Source organism: Leucopleurus acutus, assembly GCF_964270905.1.
Source record: "Leucopleurus acutus genome assembly, chromosome: X".
NCBI lineage: Eukaryota > Metazoa > Chordata > Mammalia > Artiodactyla > Delphinidae > Leucopleurus > Leucopleurus acutus.
In genome coordinates, this window is record NC_139148.1 from 117,014,459 (window position 1) to 117,040,040 (window position 25,582).

The 25,582-nt window shown below is 47.5% G+C and overlaps 1 protein-coding gene across 1 annotated transcript; it reads left to right on the forward strand.

Moving 5' to 3' along the window:
- The first annotated feature begins 217 nt into the window (after positions 1–217).
- On the forward strand, positions 218–25,582 carry VGLL1 (vestigial like family member 1). The gene is made up of 6 exons (XM_082864045.1): positions 218–306; positions 455–532; positions 4,777–4,995; positions 16,148–16,567; positions 18,115–18,174; positions 24,449–25,582. Exons 3-6 carry the CDS (start codon positions 4,794–4,796, stop codon positions 24,490–24,492), a joined length of 726 nt encoding a protein of 241 aa, XP_082720171.1. The 5' UTR covers positions 218–306; positions 455–532; positions 4,777–4,793; the 3' UTR covers positions 24,493–25,582.

The following is a 25,582-nucleotide window of genomic DNA, read 5'->3' on the forward strand; positions in this document are numbered from 1 at the left end:
TTTAATGCAAAAAGAAAGAAATAAAAAAAAAAGAACTACCTATTTTCCTCATTCCTGCAGGTGCCCAACCCGATTGACTTGTTGGAGTACATTTTCTGCATTCTTAATAGATAGCTAGCAGGAAATGCCTCGTTTAGGCTCTGCTAGAAGGGTAGAAAGTAGCAAGGGGAGGGCACAAGATCGCCAGGCCCTGCCTGGGCCAGCACTGAGCTGCTCTAAAACGGGCCAGGCGGCTCCGGCCATCAAAAGGTACGTTTGCCCGGCCATAGCATCTTCCTGTGTCTCCGCCGATGGTCGAGAATTAAGGTAAGAGAAGGTGGGGACTTTGGGGGAGACAGGAGGGATGGGAATTCAACTGGGAAGGAATCGGGGCTGGGGGCGGGGTGGTGGTGGAGGGCATCACATGCTCTGTTCAGTGAGATACAGTCCGGTCCCTTTGGGGTTTTTGTTCCAGGTGATCACCTCTTTGACTTCCCATCCCACCACCGGCGTGCTGGGTACCATTTCGCAGAAGGGTGGTAAGCACGTCAAGGTAGGCAGCCTGGTAGAAGTCAGGTCAAACCGTTCCTCTTGGATTCCACGTTAAAATATTTGTGCAGAAGACCGGGCAGTATTTTGATGCCTACTTGGTGTCTTGATATTTTGTGCGTTGGGGAAACTGCAAGTTACAGTGGGCTTTTGTAGTTCTGCTGTTCGAACGGCACAGCTGACAAAGCTTGGACAAGGCCGAGGGTTTTGTCAGCAAGAGACTTTCGCTACAAAGCCAGGCGTCGATACAGAAACATCTTGGCTAGGAAAGTCCCACCCTTTCTTCTGCCTCGTTGACCTCCCATTAGATCCAGCTTTGCGGCCCCCCTTCTAAGTCAGACCCACCCCACCAATTCACTCCCAAATAAAGAAGAGAGCCCTCGAGGAGGCTTCGTGTGGGGATGAAAGAATTAAATCAGATAACAGTTCTCAGAATCTGAATCGCCCGCAAATACAGATCCTCGCCCCTGAGCTCTGAGTACAGTCCAGAGAACTGCTTATCAGCTGGGTCCAGAGACGTAACCCAGGGCTTTCCTTTCGAGTATGTGTCATGTGTTTGGTGAGGAAAAGAGAGGGGCACGGGCAGGTCTCGGGGTTTATTCAGGATCAGCAGTTGTGTAAGGTCTGAGCCCCCCGGGTGAGGGCGCTGAGACGGTGCTCTGACCTGCTGTATCGCTACGGAGCTAGCCTGTGGTCTCTTACCACGGGGGCTGGCAGCGTGCTTCACCGCCCTGATGTCCCGAGTCCGGCCGGCTCTTTTCGTGGCTTCAGGGAGACTTAGCAAAGAGAGGTGGCAGGCTGGGTCAAGCCTGAGCTAGAGAAGTGGCCACTGACGAGAGGGTAAGAGGGCAAAACCCACAAAGGCGCCAAGCGGCCCTTGCCGGTACAGGCTTCCAGAAGATGTGTGCGAGAGCGCACGGGCCGCCTGCCTGCACGCCCGACGGGGAGCCAGAGAGCTGGGTTAGGGTCCTGGTGCGAGTCCCGTGGAGGGGAACGGACGGTTAGCCCCACCAGGTAGTTAGAAAGGGATGGGGAGAAAAGGCCAGACACTGAAGTCAGGGAGACCTGAGTTCAAACCCCAGCTTTGCCACCACCGAGCTGCGTGGCCTGGGCCCTCGATTTCCCTTCTCGAAGCCTGAATTTGCTCATCTATAAAATGGGGACAAGAATACCTCCTTGAAGGTTGTAAAGATTGGAGAAAGTATATCTGTAGCTTCCGACACAGGGTAGGTCTTCTGTAAACTGCCGCTTTAGAAGAAGGGCTGCGTCCACATTTATCATTACTTCGTCATTCACAACACTGTCGCTTTATTTATTTGATTTGCTATTTTTTGAAATATATTTGACGTATAACTTCTGTAGCTTTAAGGTGTACAGCATGCTAATGTGATAAATTTATATGTTGTCATATGATTGCCGTCGGAGCTATTAATTAGCACCTCTATCATGATGCATAATTATCCTTTCGTGTTAGTGGTTGAAATAATTAAGTTCCAGTCTCTTAGAAAGTTTGATGATTATAATACAATATTGTTGTCTACTTTCACTGCACTGTGCAGTAGAGCTCTAGGACTTATTCACTACTCATGGCATGTTTGTTTCCTTAAACAACATTGGTCCTGCCCCCCATCCCCGGGAATGACCATTTTATTCTCTATTTTTACAAGTTTGCCCTTGAAAATTTCACATATAAGTGAGATCATACAGTACTTGTCTTTGACTTACCGTGTAACGGGCCCAAGGATTACACCTTTGCTTTATTTCTATGAGTCCAGGTATCTGACGATAATATGTGCTTTTTCACTGAGGAATAATTTGCCTTCAGTGAAATGCACAGATCTTAAGTGCACAGTTTGATGAGTTTTGACAAATGTCTACATCCACGTGTAATCTTCACCCTCTTCAGGATGTAAGACATTTCCAACACTCCTACGAGTTCCCTCTCACCCCTTTCCAAGCCCCACCCCGCAGGCGACCGTTGTTCTTTTATCACCATAGATTATTTGCGCCTGTTTCGTGTAAGTGGAATCATACAATATGTGGTCTTTTGTGTCTGGCTTTTTTCACTCAGCTTAATGTTTTAGTGATTCATCCATGCTGTTGGGTGGATTGGTAGTCTGTGCCTTTTTATGGCTGACGAACATTCCATTGTATGAAAGTGTCACAGCTAGTTTATTTATTCTCCTGGTGATGGACACTTGTGTTGTTTCCACTTTTTGGCTATTATAAATAAAGCCACTGAGAACATGTAGAAGTCTTTGCGCAGATATCTGTTTTCATTTCTCTTGGTTACATGTGCCTAGAAGTGGGATTGCTGGGTCATATGGTTAAGTGTACGTTTAACTTTAGAAGAAACCGCCAGTTTTTCAAAGTGGTTGTTCCCACGTGTTTTGAAATAAGGATACAGTGGATTCAGTTTTCAGGTAGTACCTGTGATGCTTACTTAGCATGGTTGTCACCCGGGGGAAACAGATTGACGTGCTCCATCAGAGGCTTCTGGAGACAAGAGAATCCAGCCGTGACTGAGGCTAGGATTCCGAAAGGAGGACTTTTAAGTAAGGGTCCTCTGCTCACTGCCAGATTCCCTCGTAATGTTTCATCATAATCTGTTGGCACTTCTGGCGGGACCATAAAAGAACAGGCTGCAGAATTCATACACCCCAACCTCTTCATTTTACCCTAGAGGAATCTGAAGCCCAGAGGGGCTCTGTGATTTCCCCCAAAGGCACACACCCAGCCAAGGGCAAGCCCAGGTCCTCTGACCTGTGACTGGTGTGACTTCCTCTCTTTGTGCTTTTACTGCACGAAATGGCATTTCATCACTCAGCCCATTGTTTACTAAGTGTTAGGTGCTAGAGATAAAGAAATGAATAAGAAATGGTCCCCATCCTCGAGGATCTCAGAGACTAGAGAGGGAGAAGAGCTATTAAACTCTAGTCATTTGCATTATATGCATCAGAATAGATTCAAGGTGTCTTTAGCCAGAGCACAGGGCAAGTCGGATTGGATGGCCAGAGGTGACGAAGCACCCAGACTGGTTACTTCCTGGTGAAGGAAGGCCACGGCCTGTCTCCAGTGCCCACTGTGTGCCGGTCCCCGCCTGGGTGCAAAAGGACAGCCTCTGCCCTCAAGGAGCTCACAGGTAGAATCCAATGATGGAGGCCAAGTTTAAGGCAATTTAGCCAACGGCTGTTGAGCATTTGTTCAATATTAAGCTAGGCATCAGGCACCGTTCTAGGCGCAGAGGAAGCGTGGTGAACAGAGCGCTTTTCCCCAATGTCGCCACAAAATATTAGTGTGAAAAGTGTTCTCTGCATTTGCTTCAGGGTATATCTGTCTGGGAGTTCCCTGGTGGCCTAGTGGTTAGGATTCCGGGCTTTCACTGCCGTGGCCCGGGTTCAATCCTTGACTGGGGAACTGAGATCCTGTAAGCCATGCGGCGCGACCAAAAAAAAAAGAAAAAAAAGAATATGGGATTCAGAGTCAATTGGACCTGGATTTAAAGCTCTGACATTTTCTAAATGACTCTGGGCAGAGTATATCTGTCTGGAGGCCTCAGAACTGGTGTTGTTTGTAATTGTTAGTTTCTAAGATGGGGTGGGGGTGGGTGCAGGACCCCATCGAACACAGATTATGGCTTCAGAGGGGAGGGAGAATTTGATGTGTTTGCTCCTGCATGGAAGTCGCCAAGGTGGAAAGCAGTGCTTATTAGGGAACCTGAAATTGTCAGTACCCACTGGACTGCTTAGCCAAGCTCTACTGGGATACTCAGTGCCCTTGTTCAGGGGGATCTGCACGTGCTTTTCGCGGGAGGCAGACACTTCCCCAGAAGGCAAGTTACTCCACTCTTTGTTCTCAGTGTCCCCTCCCTCCCCCTCCTCCCTCCCTCCCTCCCTCTTTCTTTTCTTTTCTTTTCTTTTCTTTCTTTCTCTCTCTCTCTTTCTCTCTCTCTCTCTCTCTCTCTCTCTCTCTCTCCCTCCCTCCCTCCCTCTCTTTCTTTTTCATTTCCTGATGCTCTTCTAATCATGCTCCCAGACAATCTTTTTCATTTGTAAGAGAGTCGCTTCAGGACTTGGTAGAGCTCTGTCTTGTTTCCTGGACTCAGCAGCTGCGCAGCTACCCAGGGCCCCAGTGAGAGAGCCCGAACCTTAGGAGCAAACTGCTCGCCCTCAAGGACGCTGCTTCTCCAAACTACAGCCAAGCCGCTTGGAAAAAGAGTACCAGTGACATTTTGCGTTTGCTCCGCAGCTCTCCCCTGTGTCACGATGGAAGAAGTGAGGAAGACCGCTGTCCAGATGCAGAGTCCTATCAAGACTGAATGGAATTCCCGCTGTGTCCTTTTCACCTATTTCCAAGGGGACATTAGCAGCGTAGTGGACGAACACTTCTCCAGAGCTCTGGGCAATGTCAAGAGCCCCCAGGGACTCAGCCCTTCCGGCCAGAGCGGAGATGTGATCCTGAGGAATGGTGAGCATGTCGGGAGAGTGGGGCTGGAATTACCTATCGGGCTATCACGGAAAGACCAGTTCTGATGCCCTCAATGCTGTTAGACGTGTGTATATTTCCTGAAGGCACGTCACACTGTCTAGTGAGAAGCCACACCCTTTTCTCAGAAGTTTCACATGAAAATGGACACTGTTTAGGGAATTCCCTGATGGTCCAGTGGTAACGACTCTGTGCTTCCACTGCAGGGGACACGGGTTCCATCCCTGGTCGGGGAACTAAGATCCCCGCGAGCCGTGTGGCACGGCCAAAAAACAAAAAGGACACTGTTTAATCAAATTGATATACCTATTCCCTTATGTCCTCAATTGTGTTAAGTGCTGAGCTCACTACTCAGTATACAGTAAGAGCGCCACAACTGTTCGTTATTAGCACCATTATCTGTACTATTATTATTATTATTACTACTACTTCTGTCTGACAGGTCAGGAACACCAAAGGACTTGTGATAAGAGCGTGTGTGTCCCCTGCGTGTACACCCAGCCTCCTCTCAATTAATAGTGGGTGCTCTGGGGAGCAGGGCCAGGGCCAGAGGGAGGCAAATGAACTGTCTGGCGGCATCCCTCTCCCCACCCTTCACAGCATCAGGGGTGTCTATTGCACAAGCTCTTGGGTCATTTTTTTTTTAATAATAAGCATTCTTTCTTTTCAAAACGCATTTCAAGACAGCTATGTCAAAAGGCGCCACGCTCACGTGCTGAATGCCTCCAAGTGGGACTTCTGCTTTCAGACGCCAACACCCTGGCTGGCCAGACTCTTTCAGTCTGGGCAGGGAGTGGGTGTATTAGCTGATATAGCTTTTCAGAATTTGCTTCTCTCCCAGAAATAACTTTTCCAGTCAGGTGACGTGATTTCCTCAGAGACTCTTGGGACTTCAGGAAACATGTGGAAGGGGGTGTAGCAGCAGCAGATCCTAATGGAAACACTGGGCACCAGGGGCTGGGTGGACAGCGGGGAGGTGTGCTGTCTAACGGTGTGCTGAGTGCTTTAGAGCAGCGGCAGGAACGGCTGCTCTTGAGTCGTTTGGGGAATTGACATGCGGTAAGTGGGATTCACAGGAGCTAACTGGCTCCTGGGAAGGGTCAAAACCGCAGGCTCTTCATGCCTAGACAAGTCTGCTCACTTTGGGTATTTGACTCTGGGTTAGTTCTGAACACTTTGGCTTGGATATATTACAATCCCTTCTTTGTCAGCGCCAGCAGTTCATGGTCCCTCACTTCTTCTATCCTGCTCGCCTTGTAAACCCAACCTGAGATAAAACCAACTCCGCTTATTGTCACATCTCTTCATTTTGCAGCAAGACTTATAACTGGTGTCCATGGACTCTCCGTCCTCTTCCTCTCCTCTCCTGCTCTCTTGAATCCACTCCACTCTGTTTTGCATCCTCAACACTCCTTGAAACCACTCTTATCCAGGCTAGCCGGGGACCTCCACTTTCCAAAGCCAAACGTTCCTTCTCTGTCCTCATCTTAGCTGAGCCATCGTCAGCAACGTTTGCTGCAGTCGACTGCTCTCTCTTGTAAATACCTCCTTCACTTGGATTCCATAATGTCACACCCTCATGCTTTTCCTCCTGGCTTCCTGGTTACCCTCCTTCTGTCTCCTTTGCTGGATGTCCTCTCCTCTTCAACGCTTCAACTCCTAAACATTTGAAGGCCCCAGAACTCCGATCTCAGACAATTTCTCTCTCTACACTCACTCCCTAGGGGATCTCTTCCAGTCTCTTGGTGTTAAATACCATCTATATAAATACCGCCTGTGTGCTGGTCAATCCCAAATGCGTATCTCTAGCCCAGACTGGATTTCAGACCTATCTACACAGCTGTCTACTTGATACCTTCATTTCACAGAGCTAATAGGAATCTCAAACCAAACAGGTCCCAAGCTGAACTCTTAGTTTCCCCGTCACCCTGCTCCGTCCATAAGTGGCAGCTGCATCCTTCCAATTAATTGGAGTCATATTTAACTGCTCTCTTTATCTTATATCCCACATCCAATCCTTCGAACAATTCTGTAAGTTCTACCTTCAAAATATATCCGAGCTCTGACCACGTGTCCTCACCTCCACTGCTGTCCCCTTGGTCTGCGAAGCCGTCTCCACACCCCCGCCCCGGAATTTTTTTTTTTTGTGGTACGCGGGCCTCTCACTGCTGTGGCCTCTCCTGTTGCGGAGCACAGGCTCCGGACGCGCAGGCTTAGCGGCCATGGCTCACGGGCCCAGCTGCTCTGCGGCATGTGGGATCTTCCCAGACCGGGGCACGAACCCGTGTCCCCCTGCATCGGCAGGCGAACTCTCAAGCACTGCGCCACCAGGGGAGCCCCCCCGGAATTTTGCAGCAGCCTCCTCACCAGTCTCCCTGCTGCTGCCCTTGCCCCACTTCAGTCTATACCATTAAATTGAAAGTCGTACCATATGACTTTTCTGTTTGAAATCCTCCACTAGCTTCTCATCTCACTTGGAATCAAATCCAAGGTCTTTAATGGGGACCTCCCTGGCCTGGGCCCCTGTCATCTTTCTGCTCTCATATCTTACCACTTCCCACCTCCCTCACTCCAGTGTAGCCTCCTTTCTCTTTGTAGAACTTGACAAGTACAGTCCTGCCTCGGGCCCTTTGCACTTCCTCTCCCCTCTTCCTGAAATGCTCTTTCCCCAGATAATGGCATGACTTCCCCTTTCTTCATTCAAGTCTCCATTGGAATGTCATCTTTTCAGACAGGCCTTCCCTGAACAATCTATTTAAAAAATAGAAGTCCCCACCCTGTCACTCTCTGTCTTACCCTGTTTTATTTCTCTTAGCATTTGTCACCATGTGGCATATTATATATTTATGTGTTTCTTAGCTCTTCCTACCCCCTAGACTCTGAATTCTGTGGCAACAGGGACTCAACCTGTTAACTGATGTTTTCCAAGTACCCAGCCTAATGTCTGACACATGGAAGGTGCTCAATAAATATTTCGTGAATGAATGAAATTGTGATTTGTAGAGCTCTTTTTTAAAAAAAAATTATTTATTTATGGCTGCATCAGGTCTTCGTTGCGGTGCGTGGGCTTCTCATGGCAGTGGCTTCTCTTGTTGTGGAGCACGGGCTGTAGGTGCGTGGGCTTCAGTAGTTGTGGCACATGGGCTCAGTAGTTGTGGCTCGCGGACTCTTAGCGCAGGCTCAGTAGTTGTGGCACGCGGGCTTAGTTGCTCCGCGGCATGTGGGATCTTCCCGGACCAGGGCTCGAACCTGTGTCCCATGCATTGGCAGGCGGATTCTTAACCACTGCGCCACCAGGGAAGCCCCCTGAAGTTGTGACTTGGATCACAAGGTGTTGATTCTGTCAATTATGGAGTCACTGTAGAGAGAGATTCATTTGGTGTATGGCTTTAGAACCAGGCAGCCTGAGGCGGGGCCTGCTTCACCATTGACCAGCCATGTGATCTCAGGGCACAGCACTTCATCTTTCTGGGCCTCCGTTCCCTCATCTGTAAAACTGAGTATTATTGAACTAGAGAAGGAATCGATGAGATAACGCATGTCAAAGGGCACATAGTAAATGCCATGTAGGTGGTAGTTACTTTTGCGGTGGTGGTGTGAAGACTTGACGCATGTTTCTGAATGGCTACAGTGGGTACGAGGGCCCACCTTCAAAACATCAGGATCAAAGGAGCAGGCCCCTCCCGTCAGCCCCCAAGTTGTCCAGGTGCTTCTGCTGGGTGGCTGCTGCCCTGTTTCTTATGCCTTCTGACTTTGCTCTGTATTCTGTGAAGCCCCTGCCCGCCAAGGGAACTTGGACATGGCCTTATATCTTGCCCAAGCCAGCCTTCCCAGGCCAAACAGAGAGGCGGCTTTCTTCTCCACCTACCTTCTGGGTTGTTGCATTTTCCGTGTGAGAGTCTCACAGATCCCGGGACTGTGAAGATGTGTCTCCCTCGCAGCGCGTGGTAGGGGCTAGGCCAATGTTCGTTCCTCTAGCTGCTTGAACAAATGAAGGAGAAAGTCCGTCTTCCTCAAGGCCTCTCTTATCGCAGTTAGGAGTCAAGTTTCTCATAAGCTCTGCTGCCTCCGGGGAGGGTCCCCTGAAAGAAGGCGGGTCCCCAGTTGTTCTCACTGGAAGTGTTACATGAGATGCACGTAGCTTCGAAAATAGTGGGAAATTCATTACTGACCCTTAGCATCCCCTCAGCCTCTTCAGGCCAGTCCCAGGCTGCCTGGCCCTACTGAGGCCTCAGCTAAGCCACACGGAGAACAGGCTTCCATTCACGGGCCCCCATGGCGGGCTCACCCACATTCTAAGGGTGCTCTGTCAGGCCAAATACGCAAAGCCCAAACACTGAGGCCCGTATGGCTAGGAAATGCCGTTGAACTTCCTGGCTGCTTTTCTCAAATCAAAGTTACTTTTTTATTTACTTAGGTATAATTTATACTGGCCCTACTTGTAGAAAAGAAAACACAAGCTGAAAGTATCTTTGAATTATCTCCCTTTTAGAAGGACGTTGGGGATTTTAGAGTAGGTAACTCGAGAAGCTTCAGAAGTTACTATTTCTGGGGTCACGGTTCTGGTACACTACCACCCTGTATTCTTCCTATCCCAGCCTCGAGCCCAGCCCTAGGCCTGGTAACATGCTCAAGGGCTGCTGAGAAGAAGGTATACGTACAGCCTGAGCCCTCAGAGGTCTTTCATAGCCAGTCTCCTTCTCTTGCCCCTCCAGAATCCAGTCGGGGTGGGGAAGAAACGCTGGGTTTCTTCCTTTTTTTTTTTTTATTTAAAAAAATTTTTAAAAATTGAAGTATAGTTGATTTACAATGTTGTATTAGTTTGAGGTGTATAGCAAAGTGATTCAGTTATACATATATATGGATCTATTCTTTTTCAGATTCTTTTCCCTTGTAGATTCTTACAAGATATTGAATATAGTTCATAGAGTTCCCTGTGCTATACAGTGGGACCTTGTTTTTTATCTGTTTTATATATGGAAGTGTGTATCTGTTAATCCCAAACTCCTAATTTATCCCTCCCCCCTTTCCCCCTCTGGTAACCATAAGTTTGTTTTCTAAGTCTGTGACTCTGTTTCTGTCTTGTAAATAAGTTCATTTGTATCATTTTTTAGATTCTACATGTAAGTGATAGCATATGATAGTTGTCTTTCTCTGACTTACTTCACTTAGTATGATAATCTCTAGGTCCATCCATGTTGCTGCAAATGGCATTATTTCGTTCTTTTTTATGGCTGAGTAATATTCCGTGTGTGTGTGTGTGTGTGTGTGTGTGTGTGTGTGTGTGTGTGTGTATCTCATCTTCTTTATCCATTTCTCTGTCGATGCACATTTATGTTGCTTCCGTGTCTTGGGTTTCTGTTTTAGTGTGAATATCTACATGAGGTATAGTCATGCTAGTTGTTTATGGCCCCTGTGAACCCTGATGACTTCGTGTCTTCCTTCCCAATGAGGGAGAGGACTCTGCACTAACTTACAGGGAGCCACACTGGGTGCCAGGTGCTGTGCTGTAACTGCATTCACTTCAGTCCTTTAAATCCACTACAATTGATAAGGGTCAAAGCTGGGTAAACAGAATCTATGGTGTTAGGAGACAGGAGAGGGGTTACATTTGGAGGGGTTTAGTGATGGGAAAGGGGGCTGAGGAAGGCTTCTGGAGTGACCGTCATATTCTGTTCCTTGATCTGGGTACTCATCACCCAGTTTGTGAAAAATTTTTCCCCCCAGCTGCACACTTATACTTGTGCATTTTCCTACATGCGTGCTGTACTTCACAAAACCACTTTACAATGGGTATTAATAGCTTCACTTTACAGAGGAGGAAACTGCATCCCAGAGAGGGTAAGTGATGGGATGGGTCACACAGCCCAGTGAGTGATAGAGATTGAAGCCCAGAGAGGGTAAGTGATGGGATGGGTCACACAGCCCAGTGAGTGATAGAGATTGAAGCCCAGGTCAGTCAGACTCCAGAATCAGTCTCTTGACTCTTCCAGTGTGTTGCCTTTGTAGACCCTGACGACACCCCAGCCAGAGAGTTAATGCCTATTAGGACTCTCACTAATAATGTTAATAATGACTAATATTTATTGAGCACTTCTTGTGTGCCAGACCCTTTGCTAGGGGCTGTCACGTGAATTATCTTACTGAATCTTCAGACCAACCTGTTGGTTAATTCTCACCATGCCCATTTTCCCGGTAAGAAAACTGAGGCTCAGAGAGGCAAATGACTTGTCCAAGATTCCACAGCTAGTAAGGGGCAGCTGTTCACAGCCAGATCATTTGATTCCAGATACTGAGCTCTTAGCTACTTTCAAACTACTAGTACACTTTCTATGTTTAATCTCCTATTTTCAGTTGGGAAAGGGAACCTGGATAATCAGCAAAAGACTAGGTAACCCAGGCAGGAGGCCATGAAGGAGGGGGTGGGACTGAATAGGACCCACCCCCCCTGAACTGGGTGCCCTGGAACAGGACTGTCCTCCATAAGCTGTCTCTGCCTCCGGTGTTATTTCAGCCATCGGCTAATACAAAGAATATCCTCTTTGTTTCTGGGATGAATGAATCAGGCAGGTCAAAGTTGGGACCTTCGTGGGGCAAGATGTGTGTGTGTTCAGAGGGATCTCGGCTTCAACTTCATCGTAAAACAGCATTTATATTAAAGGTGGAGATGGGGGACAAAGAAGGAGGAAAAGATGGGTGGAAGGTAATCGGGCAATTATTTCACAGCTGTGACAGGTTCACTGACTCAAGTGGGTTCATAAATTTTTACTTAACTAAATTTTTCTAATCACAAAAATAATGTGTCAAGTTTTGAAACTTTAGAAAACACAGAAGCATTCAGGACACAAAACCACATGTGCATCTATGTGCACATACTAAGTTTTACAACCTAACATCGTTTTGCACATCATGACTTGTAACTTGGTTTTTTAACCGACAGTAAGCCGTATGTATCTTTATTGCCATTACATGTTCTACTACAACATCATTTTATGGCTCAAGAGTATCCTTTTTATAGATGTACCAGATCTATTAAAATTTTCAGACATTTAGATTGTTGCCAGTCTTTCACTATATGTAAATATCACATCGAATATCCTTGTAGCTCAATTTTTGCAGGCATCATTGCTTATATTCTTAAAATAAATGGCTGTAAGTAGAATGACTGCATCAGAGTCCACTCAAATTTTAGGGTTTCGATAGCTACTGACAAATTGCTCCCAGAAATGTTATGCCCATCTGCCCCCCGTCCAGCCAGGGGAGTGTGTGAAACTGCAGGCTCGCTGCATTCTTGCAATTATGGGAGACAGAACCAGTGAATGAAGTCTGAGGCTGAGAATCAGCCGGCTCTATACCTGCTAGCTATGTGTGGCCTTAGGCGAGTTCGTTTAACCACTATTTTCTCATCTGGGTTCCTGTGAAGCTCACGGGAGACGCATCCAGAATGCTAGATAAAGAGCCTGGCCCATAGTAAGTGCTCAATAAACAAAAACTCTTCTAGATGTACAGTTGTTCCTGCCCACCTCTGATGGATTACTTCTGGGAATGTACACACCAAGCCAAGGCTTCTGAAATCTCTCTCATAGCCAATACCTACTCCATCCTCCACATCAGCCCCGAAGCGCTGCGGCTGCCACTGCTTCCCAGACGCCTTGGCTTTGTCCTTTCCTGCCCTCCCTTCTGTGCTGACTGAGGGCAAGGAGGCTCCTCAGGCCTCGTGCATTACCAATTTGCTTTTTCCTGGTTGATTCTGTGGAGTGTTGCAGACCAGGGGAGAAACCCGTGAATGTGAGCCTACACTGCGTTTCTAAACCAAAATAATACTAATAGTAACCACAGCAACAGCTCTCACTTCTTGAGTGCCTACTAGGTCCCGGGCACCATGCCAAACGATTTACATGTATTGTCCCCTTCCATCTCACAACAGCCCCAAGAGGCTCCGAGACGGGAGGGGACATGCTCGGTGTCACACATATAGGAGGTGGCAGAGCTGGGATTGGACTCCCAGCCTGTCTGGCCTCAAAGTCTGTGCTCTTAGACCCTCTGCGTGCTGCTCTCGTCCACAGAGAAGGATTTAGTGGGGACTCTGTGTGTGTGTGTGTGTGTGTGTGTGTGTGTGTGTGCCAGTATGCCTGTGCACGTGTGAGGGCACACACGTGGGTGTGCCTTCATTACAGTAACATTTAGTCAGGGCCCACTCTGTGCCAGGCACTGTGCAAGTTCCTGAGTATGTGATGGTGAACAAAAGAGAAGGGATCTCAGTCCTCTTAGAGCTTACTGGCTAGTGAGGAGGACCAATAGTGAGGGAAGGAGGGCAGGAGGGAATGGAATCACAGGTTAGGCTTATGCCACGGAGCGGTAAGCAGGGCATAGTCACAGAGTAGCAGGCTAACACCCTGGACATTGGCAGCTCAGGGAGAGCCTCTCTGAGGGGGTGACATTGAAGTTGGTGTGTCCAGAAACTAGTCTGGAATGGGAGACGGGACCACCACGCAAGGATAGACTGGAGGGAGGGTCCTCTGGGGTGGAAGCAAACTCTGATGCCTGGAGGTGTTTTCTAGAAGGTTCTGGGGTTCTCAGCAGTGTCTATGGGTGGCATGGGTGGTGCCTCTGGGTTTGCTTAGGATGCCAGAGAATAGCTAGCTATTTTCACCCTAAAAGGGCAGGGTGGGAAATGGAGACTTGCGCTCTCTGAACAGGACCTGGTCTTAGGACCAGAGGCCTCAGGAAAACTAGAGGCATGGATGGGACTAAGAGGCTGGGACTACATGTTCAGAGTTGGAGTAGAGGGGATGGAAGCCTTTTGTACTCCTACTGAAAGAAAAATCCAGCCTGGGAGGGAGGGGGAGGGGCAAAATAGGAGAAAGGGATTAAGAGGTACAAGCTACTAGGTACAAAATAAATAAGTTACAAGGATGTAATGTACAGCTCAGGGACTATAGGCGATATTTTATAGTAACTTTGTATGGAGTATAATCTCTAAAAATACACCTGAAACTAAAATAATATTGTAAGCCAATTATACTTTAATTTAAAAAAAAGACTAAAGCCGCATCCACTTCAAGACATCACAAGATAGGAGGTGGTTAACATTTCACAAACACTGCCTAGTATCACCTTGAAGGAAAAGAAAAAGAATGAGAAAAATCCAGCCTTCCCTAAGTGTCCCCAAAGAGCTCCTTGCCGGCTCTCCATTCATTAGTGTAGGTTGGGGTTTGAGAAGGCAGCAGAGTCTTCTCTAGGGCTCGCTCTCATCTCCCAAGTAACTAAGAGGGGGATCTTGGGTAAGGAAGTGTCACCAGGGCCACTTCTAGCGGTGGCAACCGGGAGCCACTCCAGCGGTCCCCAGGATAGATGGCCGTGGTTGTTGGAAGCTGTTTGCCCAAGCAGCCTGGGAAAGAGGCCCACCAAAATCTAGGGTCTCTGCTCCACGGGACACCACACCCAAGCCTGCTCTGGCCAGGTGCTTTCCCCAGGCCACCCAAGGCCCACCATTGGGTTGCTGTGAATTCAGGATTGAGCCACATACTCCAGCCAAACTGTGCTCTGGTGCACTCACTGACCAAGTGGGACCTCGGCCAGAGGCGCGCCACCCACTCCCCTTAACTCAGAGAATTCTGGAAGGGAAGCAGTTTTTAAAAATATTCAAAACATGCTGGGGCCTTGCCTTCCACTTTTCAAGTGTTCAGAACCTAGGTCCTATGCATGAGATCTGTAAAGCCAGTTCAAATGGAAACTGCCCAGTTATCAGAGGCTACACATTGTTTCTCATTTGTGCTTAGGACATGTTCTGTACCCTCATTCAATACGAAGCACAAACAGTGATTAGCCTAAGTCAGCTTAATCACTCTGTTTGTGCTACACAGCGCCCTGAATTGCTACTAGCCTGCAGATAACAGTTTTCAAAAGTAACATCCATCCCCAGGAACAAATCTTCATATGCTTCCTTGCCCTTGGCTTCATTAAAAGTAGCCACCCATCGCCCATCTCTCGTGAACGCTGGGAAAAGTTGGGCAGAGTATCTGTGCCGTGTAGGTTAGGGCTTGTTTTGCTGTGGTGGTGGGTGGGACACTCCAGTATCACTGGGCTGACCTCTCAGACAAAATCCAGGAAAATTGAACATTCAGGGGCACTGGGACAGGTGCAGGAGGAGGGGGAGGGGGCCTGACAGCCACACCCACGCGCCCCCTGCATTATCTTGGATAGATAAGAACCTCCAGGCTTTAAGCGCCATCTGCCAGAGTTCGCTCTCTCCCTCCGCCCCTCCTCCTGAGTGGGTGTTGAGAATGGGGAAAACGCCCGTCCATGTCATGGGCTGCCCGAGACTCTTCGAGAACTCTGATTCAGCAGCTGTTAGAGGCGCAATTTGAACAGTGTCTCTGAGACCAAAGGAGACTCCATCCCCACTAGCTTGTCCACAAGAACTTTGCAAGAAGAAACTGAGTTGCTGCTTGACCTTGAGCATTTTGCTTTCGCAGGAAGAGGTTCAAGCCACCACTTCCCTACCCATCACTGATCCCTCCAGCTCAGATCCCTACTTGGCTAATCTGCTTGGCTAACTTGGTCCAGTCTGTTAACATCCCCATGCCCCAGACCTCTCTTGAAAGTGGGGTTTCAATCCCTAGAGTTGTGTGATGTAAGCAAGTATTAAACCCTTTGTAAAGTTCTGTGGAGTCCTCCTATTCGGTGTGTTCCAAGCACCAGCTATAAAATAAAGCCAAACAACGGCAACAAACAAACACCAATCACCTTTAACCAAGTAATTCTACTTCTAGAAAAGTTTCCTTGAGGGGCTAGTTGGACAAGGGATGTACTGCCTTATGATGGGATACCTGCAGCCATTTAAAAAGCTGATGTTGGCTCTATTCTTTGCTACGGGAGGATGTTTGCGATATTTTAATAATGCAAAAGCGACCTTGAAAACAATATGTGATGTGAAAACAGTGCAAACATGAATAGAAACAAATCTTAGAAAGAAGTACACCTAAAGGTAGACAATGGCAGTCTCTGGATACTATGCTTAGAGTGATTTTTTTTACAATTAAAAAATAGTATATATTAACCAGAAATAAATTAAGCTAATTCCATTTTGAAAACAATACATAAAACTGTCTTCTAAATCTTTCCTTCCCAGATAGTGGCATGCCTCCAAATCAGTGGCGTTTCTCTTCTCAGTGGACAAAGCCACAGCCGGAAGTATCTTTTGCAAATGGTGCCGCCAGCTGCAGCTTGAGTGGATCTGGTCCCATGGCTGTGGATCAGTATCCAGTGTCCCTGACCGGGAGCCCTTCCATTCAGCCTGGCGAGCCGAGGCATTTCTCCTCCCTCGCCAGCTCCAGCTTCCCAGAGCTTGGCTACCCTCATGCCTTTTCCACTGGGCACTCGGTTCCAGAGACCCAGCCTGATGGGAAGTATGAGCCCCTCCTAAGTCTCCTGCAGCCAGAGAGATGCCTAACCCATCCTCAGGAATCTGCCTCGTGGGAGGATGGCAACTCTGCCCAGACGGCCGGAAGCATGGGATTGCTCTTCAACCTGCCTTCCGGCTCAGCCCACAGTAAGGAAATGCCTCCAGATGCTTGGAGGAATGCCTCTGATTGGTTGTGGTTGAGAGTGAGTTGGCGTGAGATGGGATGTGAGGACGACTTGCTGCCACTCCAGCTACGGGGCTTCTGAGCGATAGAATGTTTTGCTTAAGTTCCGTCTGTCTTCACTAGGCTGCGTCGATAGTCACCGTTTAACAACCAAAGAGTTGCATAGATAGCCAGACAGATGCACTTGGCTCAGAGTATTCACCCTGGTCTGCTGACTTGGACTTACCCTAGAAAAATGGGCTGCTGCCTAAAATCTTAGGGTCCTGCATTTACCTCACTGTGAGCTGCTATAAATAATCCATTTGTAAGACAGAACTCAGGGATACACCTACGGGCTCAAAACTCTATCCTCCAAACAGGTTGGCAACTTGCAATAATGCCAGACCCCTAGGCAAGAACAAGGGCCATCTATACCATCCATCTGCTCCACACATTAAAATTCAAAGTGACTGGAGGCAGCCTCCTTGCTGCCTGGAGAGCGTCACGGTGCCTGACTGTCTGGGACCTCTGCTCCCAGACCCACACCCCTCCACAAACGAAAGCATCCTTAAGGCTCATTCACCATTTCATTTACTCACTCACCCGACAGATATTGAATCCTCTGGCTTTCTGTACCCTAGATGAATTTTCTTTCCAGCTCCCTGGTCCATATGTATCTGGTTCTAGTGTTCCATGCCTGAAAGAAATTGCTAGAAGCTGTTTTTACTTCCGAACCAAGTATATATATTACACAAAGGGCCTGTTCAGTCTAGCCCTACCCAGGTCAGGTGCTGTGCTCCATCCTAATGTCGAAAACCAATTTCCCATTAAAATACCACTCCATCATTCCCACAGTTTGATTAGGAATGTACCTAAAGAGTAAATCATAAAAATGTCATGCTTGGGAAACCTATGAGAATTCCCACCCTAGTCCTCTTTTTCAAAAATCTGCTCCTGCTAGATTCAGAGGGACAGATGAGGCCAACTGTGTATATATGCTTGTGCACACACACAACAGAGCCCTGTCTCAACAGATGGTTAGAACACAGATGGCTCAAATCATCACCTCCCAAACATAACAAGCCCGTGCAGTTCAAATCCAATTCAGCAAAGATTTAGTGAGCATCTACTATATGCCAGGCACATCATGGCAAAGCCACCATGCAGGCATTATCCAATTCCTGAAAGTTCTAGACACATTCTCAAACAAATGTTGATCGCTAAAGTCTCGACTGCTACCAACCCTTCAGACTCCCCTACTAATGCAGATATCTGTCGGATTAATTGGTGACCGATGGTCCAGGATCTGTTGAGGAAGTCAGTGACCCTTGATCAGAAACATTGCCTGTAACATGTGAACAAAACCCACAGGGCCTTCAAAACAGAAGCTTCTCTGTTTTTGTAGCAACTGATAAAATGTCAGGTGTCTATAAATTGAGGACCAGGCAATTTGGGGTTCCCTGGGGGGCTTCTGGGCACTTTCTAACCCAGTCCCCGATTTCATTCCCAATCATGTTTTCTATTTTCCTAGGTAAGAAAATCTATTTCCCCCCTGATGGTGGACCTGCCAGTTCCAGCCTTGCAGTTGAAAGTAAGTATCTGCTTCTGCCTTTGATAGCATGTCTCTGTATCCTGAGAACAAGCTTGTAGCATAAAAACCAGGATCTCCCATGCTCGACAGACACATCAAGGCATTTTTATGGGTATCATGACATTTGTTTCTAGTTTTTGTTCCTGAGAATTGGGCTGCCCAAACCTTTTAGTCATGTCCAATTTTGTCATCATCGTGTAGATGTGGATAAAATCTTTTCATCATGGTCAATATGTTCTTTACAAATGTAGCAATTTCTCATGGAAAGCTTCCCTCCTGAGGGAACATAATAGACTTCATGGTTCCCCAATGAAGAGGGAAGGTGGTAACTTAGCCATGTGGCTCCAAGTACATCATTATAGTAACTGCTTCCCTTTAAGGAATAAAGAGCTGATATTACAGCCTTAAAATGCCCTTTTAATACCAATAAAAAGACATTTTCACTCTTGCTCTGTGAATAAAGTTTTTTCAGTAACTCAAAAAAAAAAAAAAAACAAACCCAAGATCTCCAGCAATTGAAATGACCCCCATTTCTACTTAGTATTTTCATCCCTAGAATAGGTTTCATTTTGGTCTCAAAGAGCCCGTGCACTTGGTATCTTGTAAAATGTCTTGCCCATTTTCTAATTGGGCTATAAAAGCAACTCTATTGAGTTCTTTGCGCTGGATTTAAGTGAGATAACCAAGGTGACGCAGGAAAATGAACAAATTCATGAGGGCTAGCCTGCTCTTTCCCAGATGTTCAGTTTTCAGCCTAGAACATAGGGCCACCCAGGGACTCTGCAGTCAGAGAAAATGCCACCTGACACCAAAGGCTAGGAGTCTGTCTGGGCCCACGCTCAATTTGAAAGTGATGTCAAATGAGGACAGTCTCAGGGGTTGACATGAGGATTTTCATGACCTGGTGTCGAATCCAGCTTCATTACTTACTAGCTTTAGGAACTTAGCCACGTTTCTTCACCTGTCCATACCTCAGTGGCTTCATTTATAAAATGATGATTAAAATAATGCCCACCTCATCAGGCTTCTGTGAGGATTAATTGAAATAATATATGTAAATGCTTAGAATTTACATTCTAATGGGAATTAGCTCCAGTGAGCCGGGCACAACATAAGGCAGCAAAAAGTGCCTTTCGGGAGGGCATCCTGTGTGCCTTCAGCTGTTCTCCTGCTGTGTGTTTGAGAGGCATCAAGGGAAGAGCTGCCACCACAGCCCCAGATCTCAGGCACTTTACAGTTTGGTGTGGAGTGAGGGTGAGCACGATATATAGGCCTCCCTAGGATGTCCGGTCCTTGAGGGCTGAGGCTTTGAGGGGTGAACCGCCCCATCCTTAGCACCTGCGGCAGTGCCTGGCGCAGAGGTCAGTACATATGTGTCAGATGAATGAGTGCACAGATGCTGGAAACAATAAAAGAACATCGAAAAAGGAAATGGTAAAAATCTGTCTGCCAACAGAGTACAAATTAATTTTGTTTGACACCATTTTGTAAAACAGAAACAAGCAAGGCGCAAATCACCCTCAGGGAGGAACTGGCGGGGCCCAGGTAGAGTTAAGGTAGCGCGGCTTTGTCAGGCTTCATGGAAGACTCTGCCTGAGGGGATGAGCCCTGCTGGCCTTCTAATGAATGACATCAGGGTTATCAAGTCTCCTAAGTACTTGTTAAGAGTTTATACATTTAAAAATTATAAGCCTTAGAATTACTAAAAACTTGATGATTTCCGTTGTTCACAGGCCCAAATTAACAGCAGCACCATCTGTGGGTGATGGCTGTGAGGCAGATCCCACACACTGCATCCCGCTCAGTCCCCACAACGACCTTGTGATACGGGTATGAGGACATCCTAGGTGCCTTATACGAGAGGTAGCCAGTAAATAGGGATTGACTGACTGAATGAAGGAATGAATATGCCCATTTTATAGATGAGGGGACTGAGTCTCAAACAGGTGAAAGGCCTTACTCGCCTTAAGATCACACAGCAGCAGGCAGCAGAGGTATTCTCTCTCTGCCCTTGCCGTGTCCTACAATGATCAGCATCGAAAATTACACGAAACATAAATCATCAAAACAATTCCAACTTAAATCAAGTGTACAACAGTGAAGATTAGCAACCGGTACGGTTGTTTCACTGTATATGGGTTCACTGTCCATCTGTGGCCAGGGCACCATCCTGGAATAAGAGGAGTGGGTGCAGAAGACTTGGAAAGCGTGCAAAGGAGCAGTATTACCTTGAGAAAGGGCCAATAGCCCCCATCCCCATTGGCCAAGCTGCAGCGGTGGCTTCGGGCAGAGGAGGCAGCAGGGCGTGGGGACGGGGAAGTGGGGTGACTCCCTAGGTGGATAAAAGGGCCAGGAAACCCCTTCAAAACCCATGCGCTTAAGAGAGCACACTGCCAGTTTCTCCATCTTACCTGGTGCTGAGAACCACAGGGGAGCTCGTGAAATGCCCAGATTCTGTGCCATCACTTCCTGGTTGGTAGCTTTGGCGTGGGACTTGGTCGCCTCTTTATATGTTTGATTCTTGATATATTTTATATTAACCTGATTTGGGGGGGGCTTGGTTTTTTTGGGGGGGGTTGTTTTTTGTTTTTGCCCACGCGGCTTGTGGGATCTTAGTACCCCGACCAGGGATTAAACCCAGGCCCTGGCAGTGAAAGTGCTGAGTCCTAACCACTGGACCACCAGGGAATTCCCATATATTAACCTGATTTTGAAGTGAGCTGGATGAAACTTTCAGGAAGGATTTTGGTAGTTCTGAAAGATTTCCTCTGTGAGACCCCAGATAAATATTTGTCAAAGGAAGGAAGGAAGGCCGAGTCCCCTCCTTCCCCTCCAATATGGCCTAGTCCCCTCATGCAGGTGTCCCACACCCATGAGGCAGAGACCTTGTGGAGAGAAGAACGATCTGCTGGAAGGGTAGTTAGTTGGAGAGACCTTTCCGGAGGGGACTCCCCAAAACTGCGGTGCCGAAATTTTTAGTGAATTTGATTTTTTTAATCTGTACAAATAGACACTGATTCCTTGTACATTTCCTCAGTTTTTACAGGTAATAATAATATTGACATTGCTATTTGCCAGACACGGTGCTCTTTTATTTACATATATAAATCTTGGTCCCTGCTCCCCAGAGAGTTAATAGTCTAGTGGGGAAGGTAGACTCCATCAAAAAAAACAATAAAGAAGACAAAACAAAATATTTGCAAGTTACGGTAAGTATGAAGGAAGCATACCAAGCGTTGAAATAGAGAAAGATGGAGGCCAACTTTGGATAAAGTGGTCAAGGGAGGCTTCTGTGTGGAAGTGATGTGCAAGCAGGGACCCGAATGAAGTGAGGGATGGAGTGAGCTTTAGGAAGAGCTGGAGTGGAGATGGAGGGAGCTGCCCTGCCCAGGCCCGGAAGTGAGTGAGGAACGGGCCAGAGCCCAGCCTGGAGAGGTCGACTGGGGCCGGGTGACACAGGGCCTTCTGGGTCATGGTGGGAGGTTGGATTTTCTCTTCTAAGTGACCCAGTGAGCCATGGAAGGGTTTGAAGTGTGAGCCAATTTGCATTTATTTATTTAAGTATTTTTACAAATTTTATTTATTTATTTTTGGCTGCGCTGGGTCTTCATTGCTGCGCTCTGGCTTTCTCTAGTTGCAGCGAGGGGGGGGCTGCTCTTCCTTGCGGTGCGCGGGTTTCTCATTGCAGTGGCTTCTCTTGTTGTGGAGCATGGGCTCTAGGCGCACGGGCTTCAGTAGTTGTGGCACGCAGGCTCAATAGTTGTGGCTCACGGGCTCTAGAGCACAGGCTCAGTAGTTGTGGCTCGCGGGCTAGTTGGTCCGAGGCATGTGGGATCTTCCCGGACCAGGGGTCGAACCCGTGTCCCCTGCATTGGCAGGCGGATTCTTAACCACTGCGCCACCAGGGAAGCCCCCAGTTTGCACTTAATAAGGGCGCAGAAACCTGCTGTGGAGAGGATTGACTGGAGAAAGGGATGAGAACAAAGAGACCAGTTAGGAGGCCAGAAGCATAGGATGGTAGCCTGGATCAGATGGCAGCAGTGAAGGCCAAATGAAGTTAAATGCATTTGAGCTCTATTTGAGGGGGGTTAGCTCTTCGGTTTCCTGCTTGAGCAACTGGGTGGATGTATGTATGGAAATGAGGAAGACTGTAGGAGAACAAAACTCTGACCACGTTCAGTCTGGGTGCCTACAAGACATGCAAGCGGATATCCCTCTTCAACAGTTGTGTATGTAAGTGTGGAGTTCAAGAGGGGAGTCTGGATAAACTTCTGAGATTGTTCAGTATAAAATGACATTGAAAGCCATTGAATGATCACCCAGGCAGAGAAGAGAGAAGGGCAGAGGGCAGAGTCTTGGAGTGTGCCAATATTTACAAGTTGAGGACATAAGGACCCAGAAGATGATACTGAGAAGAAGCAGTCCCTGGGTGGGAGGAGAGCCAGGAGCGTGAGGTGTTACAGAAACTCAGAGAGGAGAAAGTTCCAGAGAGCATGATCAACTGTGGCAAAGGCTTCCGAGAGATCAAATAAGAGAAGACCAGGGAAATTTCTATTGGATGTGGCATCAAAGATTTTGATAACCTAGTTAAGAGCAGTTTTCGTTATAGCGTGTGGACGGAAGCGAGGTTGGGTGGGTTGAAGAGGGAATGGGAGATGAGAAAGTGGAGACAGTAAATGCCAGTAGCTTCTCGGAGAGCTTAGCGTTGAGGGGGGTGAACAGAAATAAGGTGGTAGCTACGGAGACTAGTGGAGTGGAGTGGGTCTTTTTTTTTTAAAGAAGGCAAATATTACAGCCTATACAAAATGAAGAGATGGATGACGGGAGGATGAGGATAAATTCGTGGTTGAAGTCACTGAGAAGTTTTTTTTTTAATTTTTTTACATCTTTATTGGAGTATAATTGCTCTACAATGGTGTGTTAGTTTCTGCTGTATAACAAAGTGAATCAGCTATATATATACATATATCCCCATATCCCCTCCCTATCCCACCCCTCTAGGTGGTCACAAAGCACCGAGCTGATCTCCCTATGCTATGCGGCTGCTTCCCACTAGCTATCTACCTTACGTTTGGTAGTGTATATATGTCCATGCCACTCTCTCGCTTCGTCCCAGCTTACCCTTCCCCCTCCCCACACTGAGAAGTTTTGAAAGGGACATGTGGAAGTACTGACATTTGCTAAGAGGAGGGGACCTTCTGCCATTGAAAGCAGACAAAAGAAGGAGAATAAGGACACAGATGCAAGTAGACTTGCAGGCTTGTTTGTGGGGAGTCTGAAATGTACTAATTACACGATTTCTCTCTTCTCAGTCAACTATGAAGGCTGAGATCACCAGTTTAAGTGGAAACAGGCTTGGGTGACTTTTGCCAGTGCTGTTGGGTTAGTGTAATGCAGAGAAGGCAAACGGTGAGGTTCATCCAGGGTTGAGATTTTGATGAGTGAGTGCGATGGGTGGAGAAAGGGGAAAAGGAGTTGAGGGTATTTGCAAGCGAGTGATTGTAACAAGGGACCATGGCGTGTAAGCTGCTCAAAGAAGGAAATGGAGGCAGATGGAAGGTGCCGGGTAGTGGAGGTTGATGGATTGGAGGATGAGGTTATATAAAATGCGGTGATAAGACTACGTAAGCCAATGACATTGGGACATGGTGGTTGGAGAGCGGATGTTCGAAATTGAGATGGCAAGGATGCCACCTGTGTAGGCCATGATGAGGTCTAGCGTGTGACCAGGGCAAATGGCTGGCTGAAGTGGCATGAAGTAAAGATCATTAGAAGGTGAGGAGAATGACAAGAGCCATGGAATGAGGCAAAAGAAGAACCAATAGCTCCCCACACCACGGGTACTGTTTATATCCTCATTCACAGATGAGAACATGGAGCTTTAGGGAGGTTAAGTCACTTGCCCAAAGTCAAGGTAAGTGTCAGCGTCAGCTTTCTCTGTCCTTGGTCTTACCCACTAAGCTAAACTGCAGCATGACTCCAATAATTCTACTCCCTATAAAGGCACTGCCTCTTTAACAAAATAAGAGCTAATATTTATTGAACATATCTGTGCCACACACTGTTCTAAGGGCTTTACATGTGTGTAACTCATGTAGGAGGTAGGTATCATTAGTATTCCCATTTACCAGTTGAGGAAAGTGGGGCTCAGATAGGCTAGGCAACTTGCCCAAGGTCACACAGCTAGGAGTGGTGAGATAGGTCAGAATTCAAACCTGGGCTCCTTGGACCCCAAGCTGGCTTCTTTCCTCATCATGCTTATCCTATTTTTCAGAAAGCCAGTCTCCAGAGAGAAGAAAAGATCTGTTCTTTTACTGAACTCCGGTTTAAAGAAGAGAATTCCTTTTTCCAAACCTGCTTATGGTTTTCTACTGAGAATCCAGAGGGTCTAGAGACATCGCCGTCCTTATCTCTTTCTGCCACAAAAGAGCACTGAGTTCAAAGCAAGTTTCTGTTCTCCCTGAAATTCTATACTTTTCCTTGGCACCTATGCCCCACGTTAGGTTTTTTTTTTTTAACTTTTTAAGCATATAAGATGGTTAAAAGAGATGTTCCGCGGTGGGGAGCATAGAGGCTCACACCCCCTGCACCCACTGCCCTCCTACTTAGAAATCAGCCGCCTTACCCTCCATCAGCTGGGTCTTCCACATCAAGACTGATGGCGTGGTACCCGATGGGGTTGTCCCACTCTTCGAACTGAATAGAGGTTCCAGGAACAGCCTGACACTTTCTAGCCTTAACCAGACTATTTCCATCTTCCCTCTTGCCTCTACAAAAAGCAAAATGGAAATGGGGTGGGCAAGACCCACTGAGGGTGGCTGGAGTCTGAAAGGAAGCTGAAAAGGTCTCAGGCTGGGCCTGATGAATGAGATAGTCACCCGGAAAATTCGATCCCTGAATTCTAAAAAAGTGATTCCAAATAGAATGGCTGAGCAATCTGAGAAGTAACTTGCAAGTCGTTAGTAAGCAAACCACGCCATCCCAAGTGGGGCCTAGAATGAGCTCTGTATCCAGAACGTTTCTTGGATGAGTTGCAAGACTTGCTGGCTGCCTTCCCTCTGCGGAGGAGGTCATCTGCACCTGACAGCCTTCTGCAGAGGCCCGCCTGGCTGCCATGAACACGGAAGCTTTCCTGTAGCTCTCCCGCTGTTAGTGACATCGGGAAAAATAGTAACTTTCTTTTCAGCACAGAACCGTTGGGGCCACCAGTGTGGCTGCCCACGTGGGTCCAAGACTTGGTAGCAGGACTTCCCTGCAGATTGTTCCAGATGAGATGACAAATTTCTCCAAACTCATTCATCTCTCCGATCTGATAGACAGCTCATGGTCCGGTGTGAGCTCGGTACTTAGCCCTGACAACCCTGGAGGCCCCTGCCACCAGCGTTCCCCACGCACACCCCAGTTGCTC

What these genes read in the sequence shown, in the direction of transcription:
- VGLL1 (XM_082864045.1), top strand. Translation starts at nt 4,794, where the DNA reads ATGGAAGAAGTGAGGAAGACCGCTGTCCAGATGCAGAGTCCTATCAAG. An exon ending in GCCTTCCGGCTCAGCCCACA is followed by an intron (nt 16,568 to 18,114) that starts GTAAGGAAATGC and finishes CTATTTTCCTAG; the next exon opens with GTAAGAAAATCTATTTCCCC. An exon ending in TTCCAGCCTTGCAGTTGAAA is followed by an intron (nt 18,175 to 24,448) that starts GTAAGTATCTGC and finishes CCTATTTTTCAG; the next exon opens with AAAGCCAGTCTCCAGAGAGA.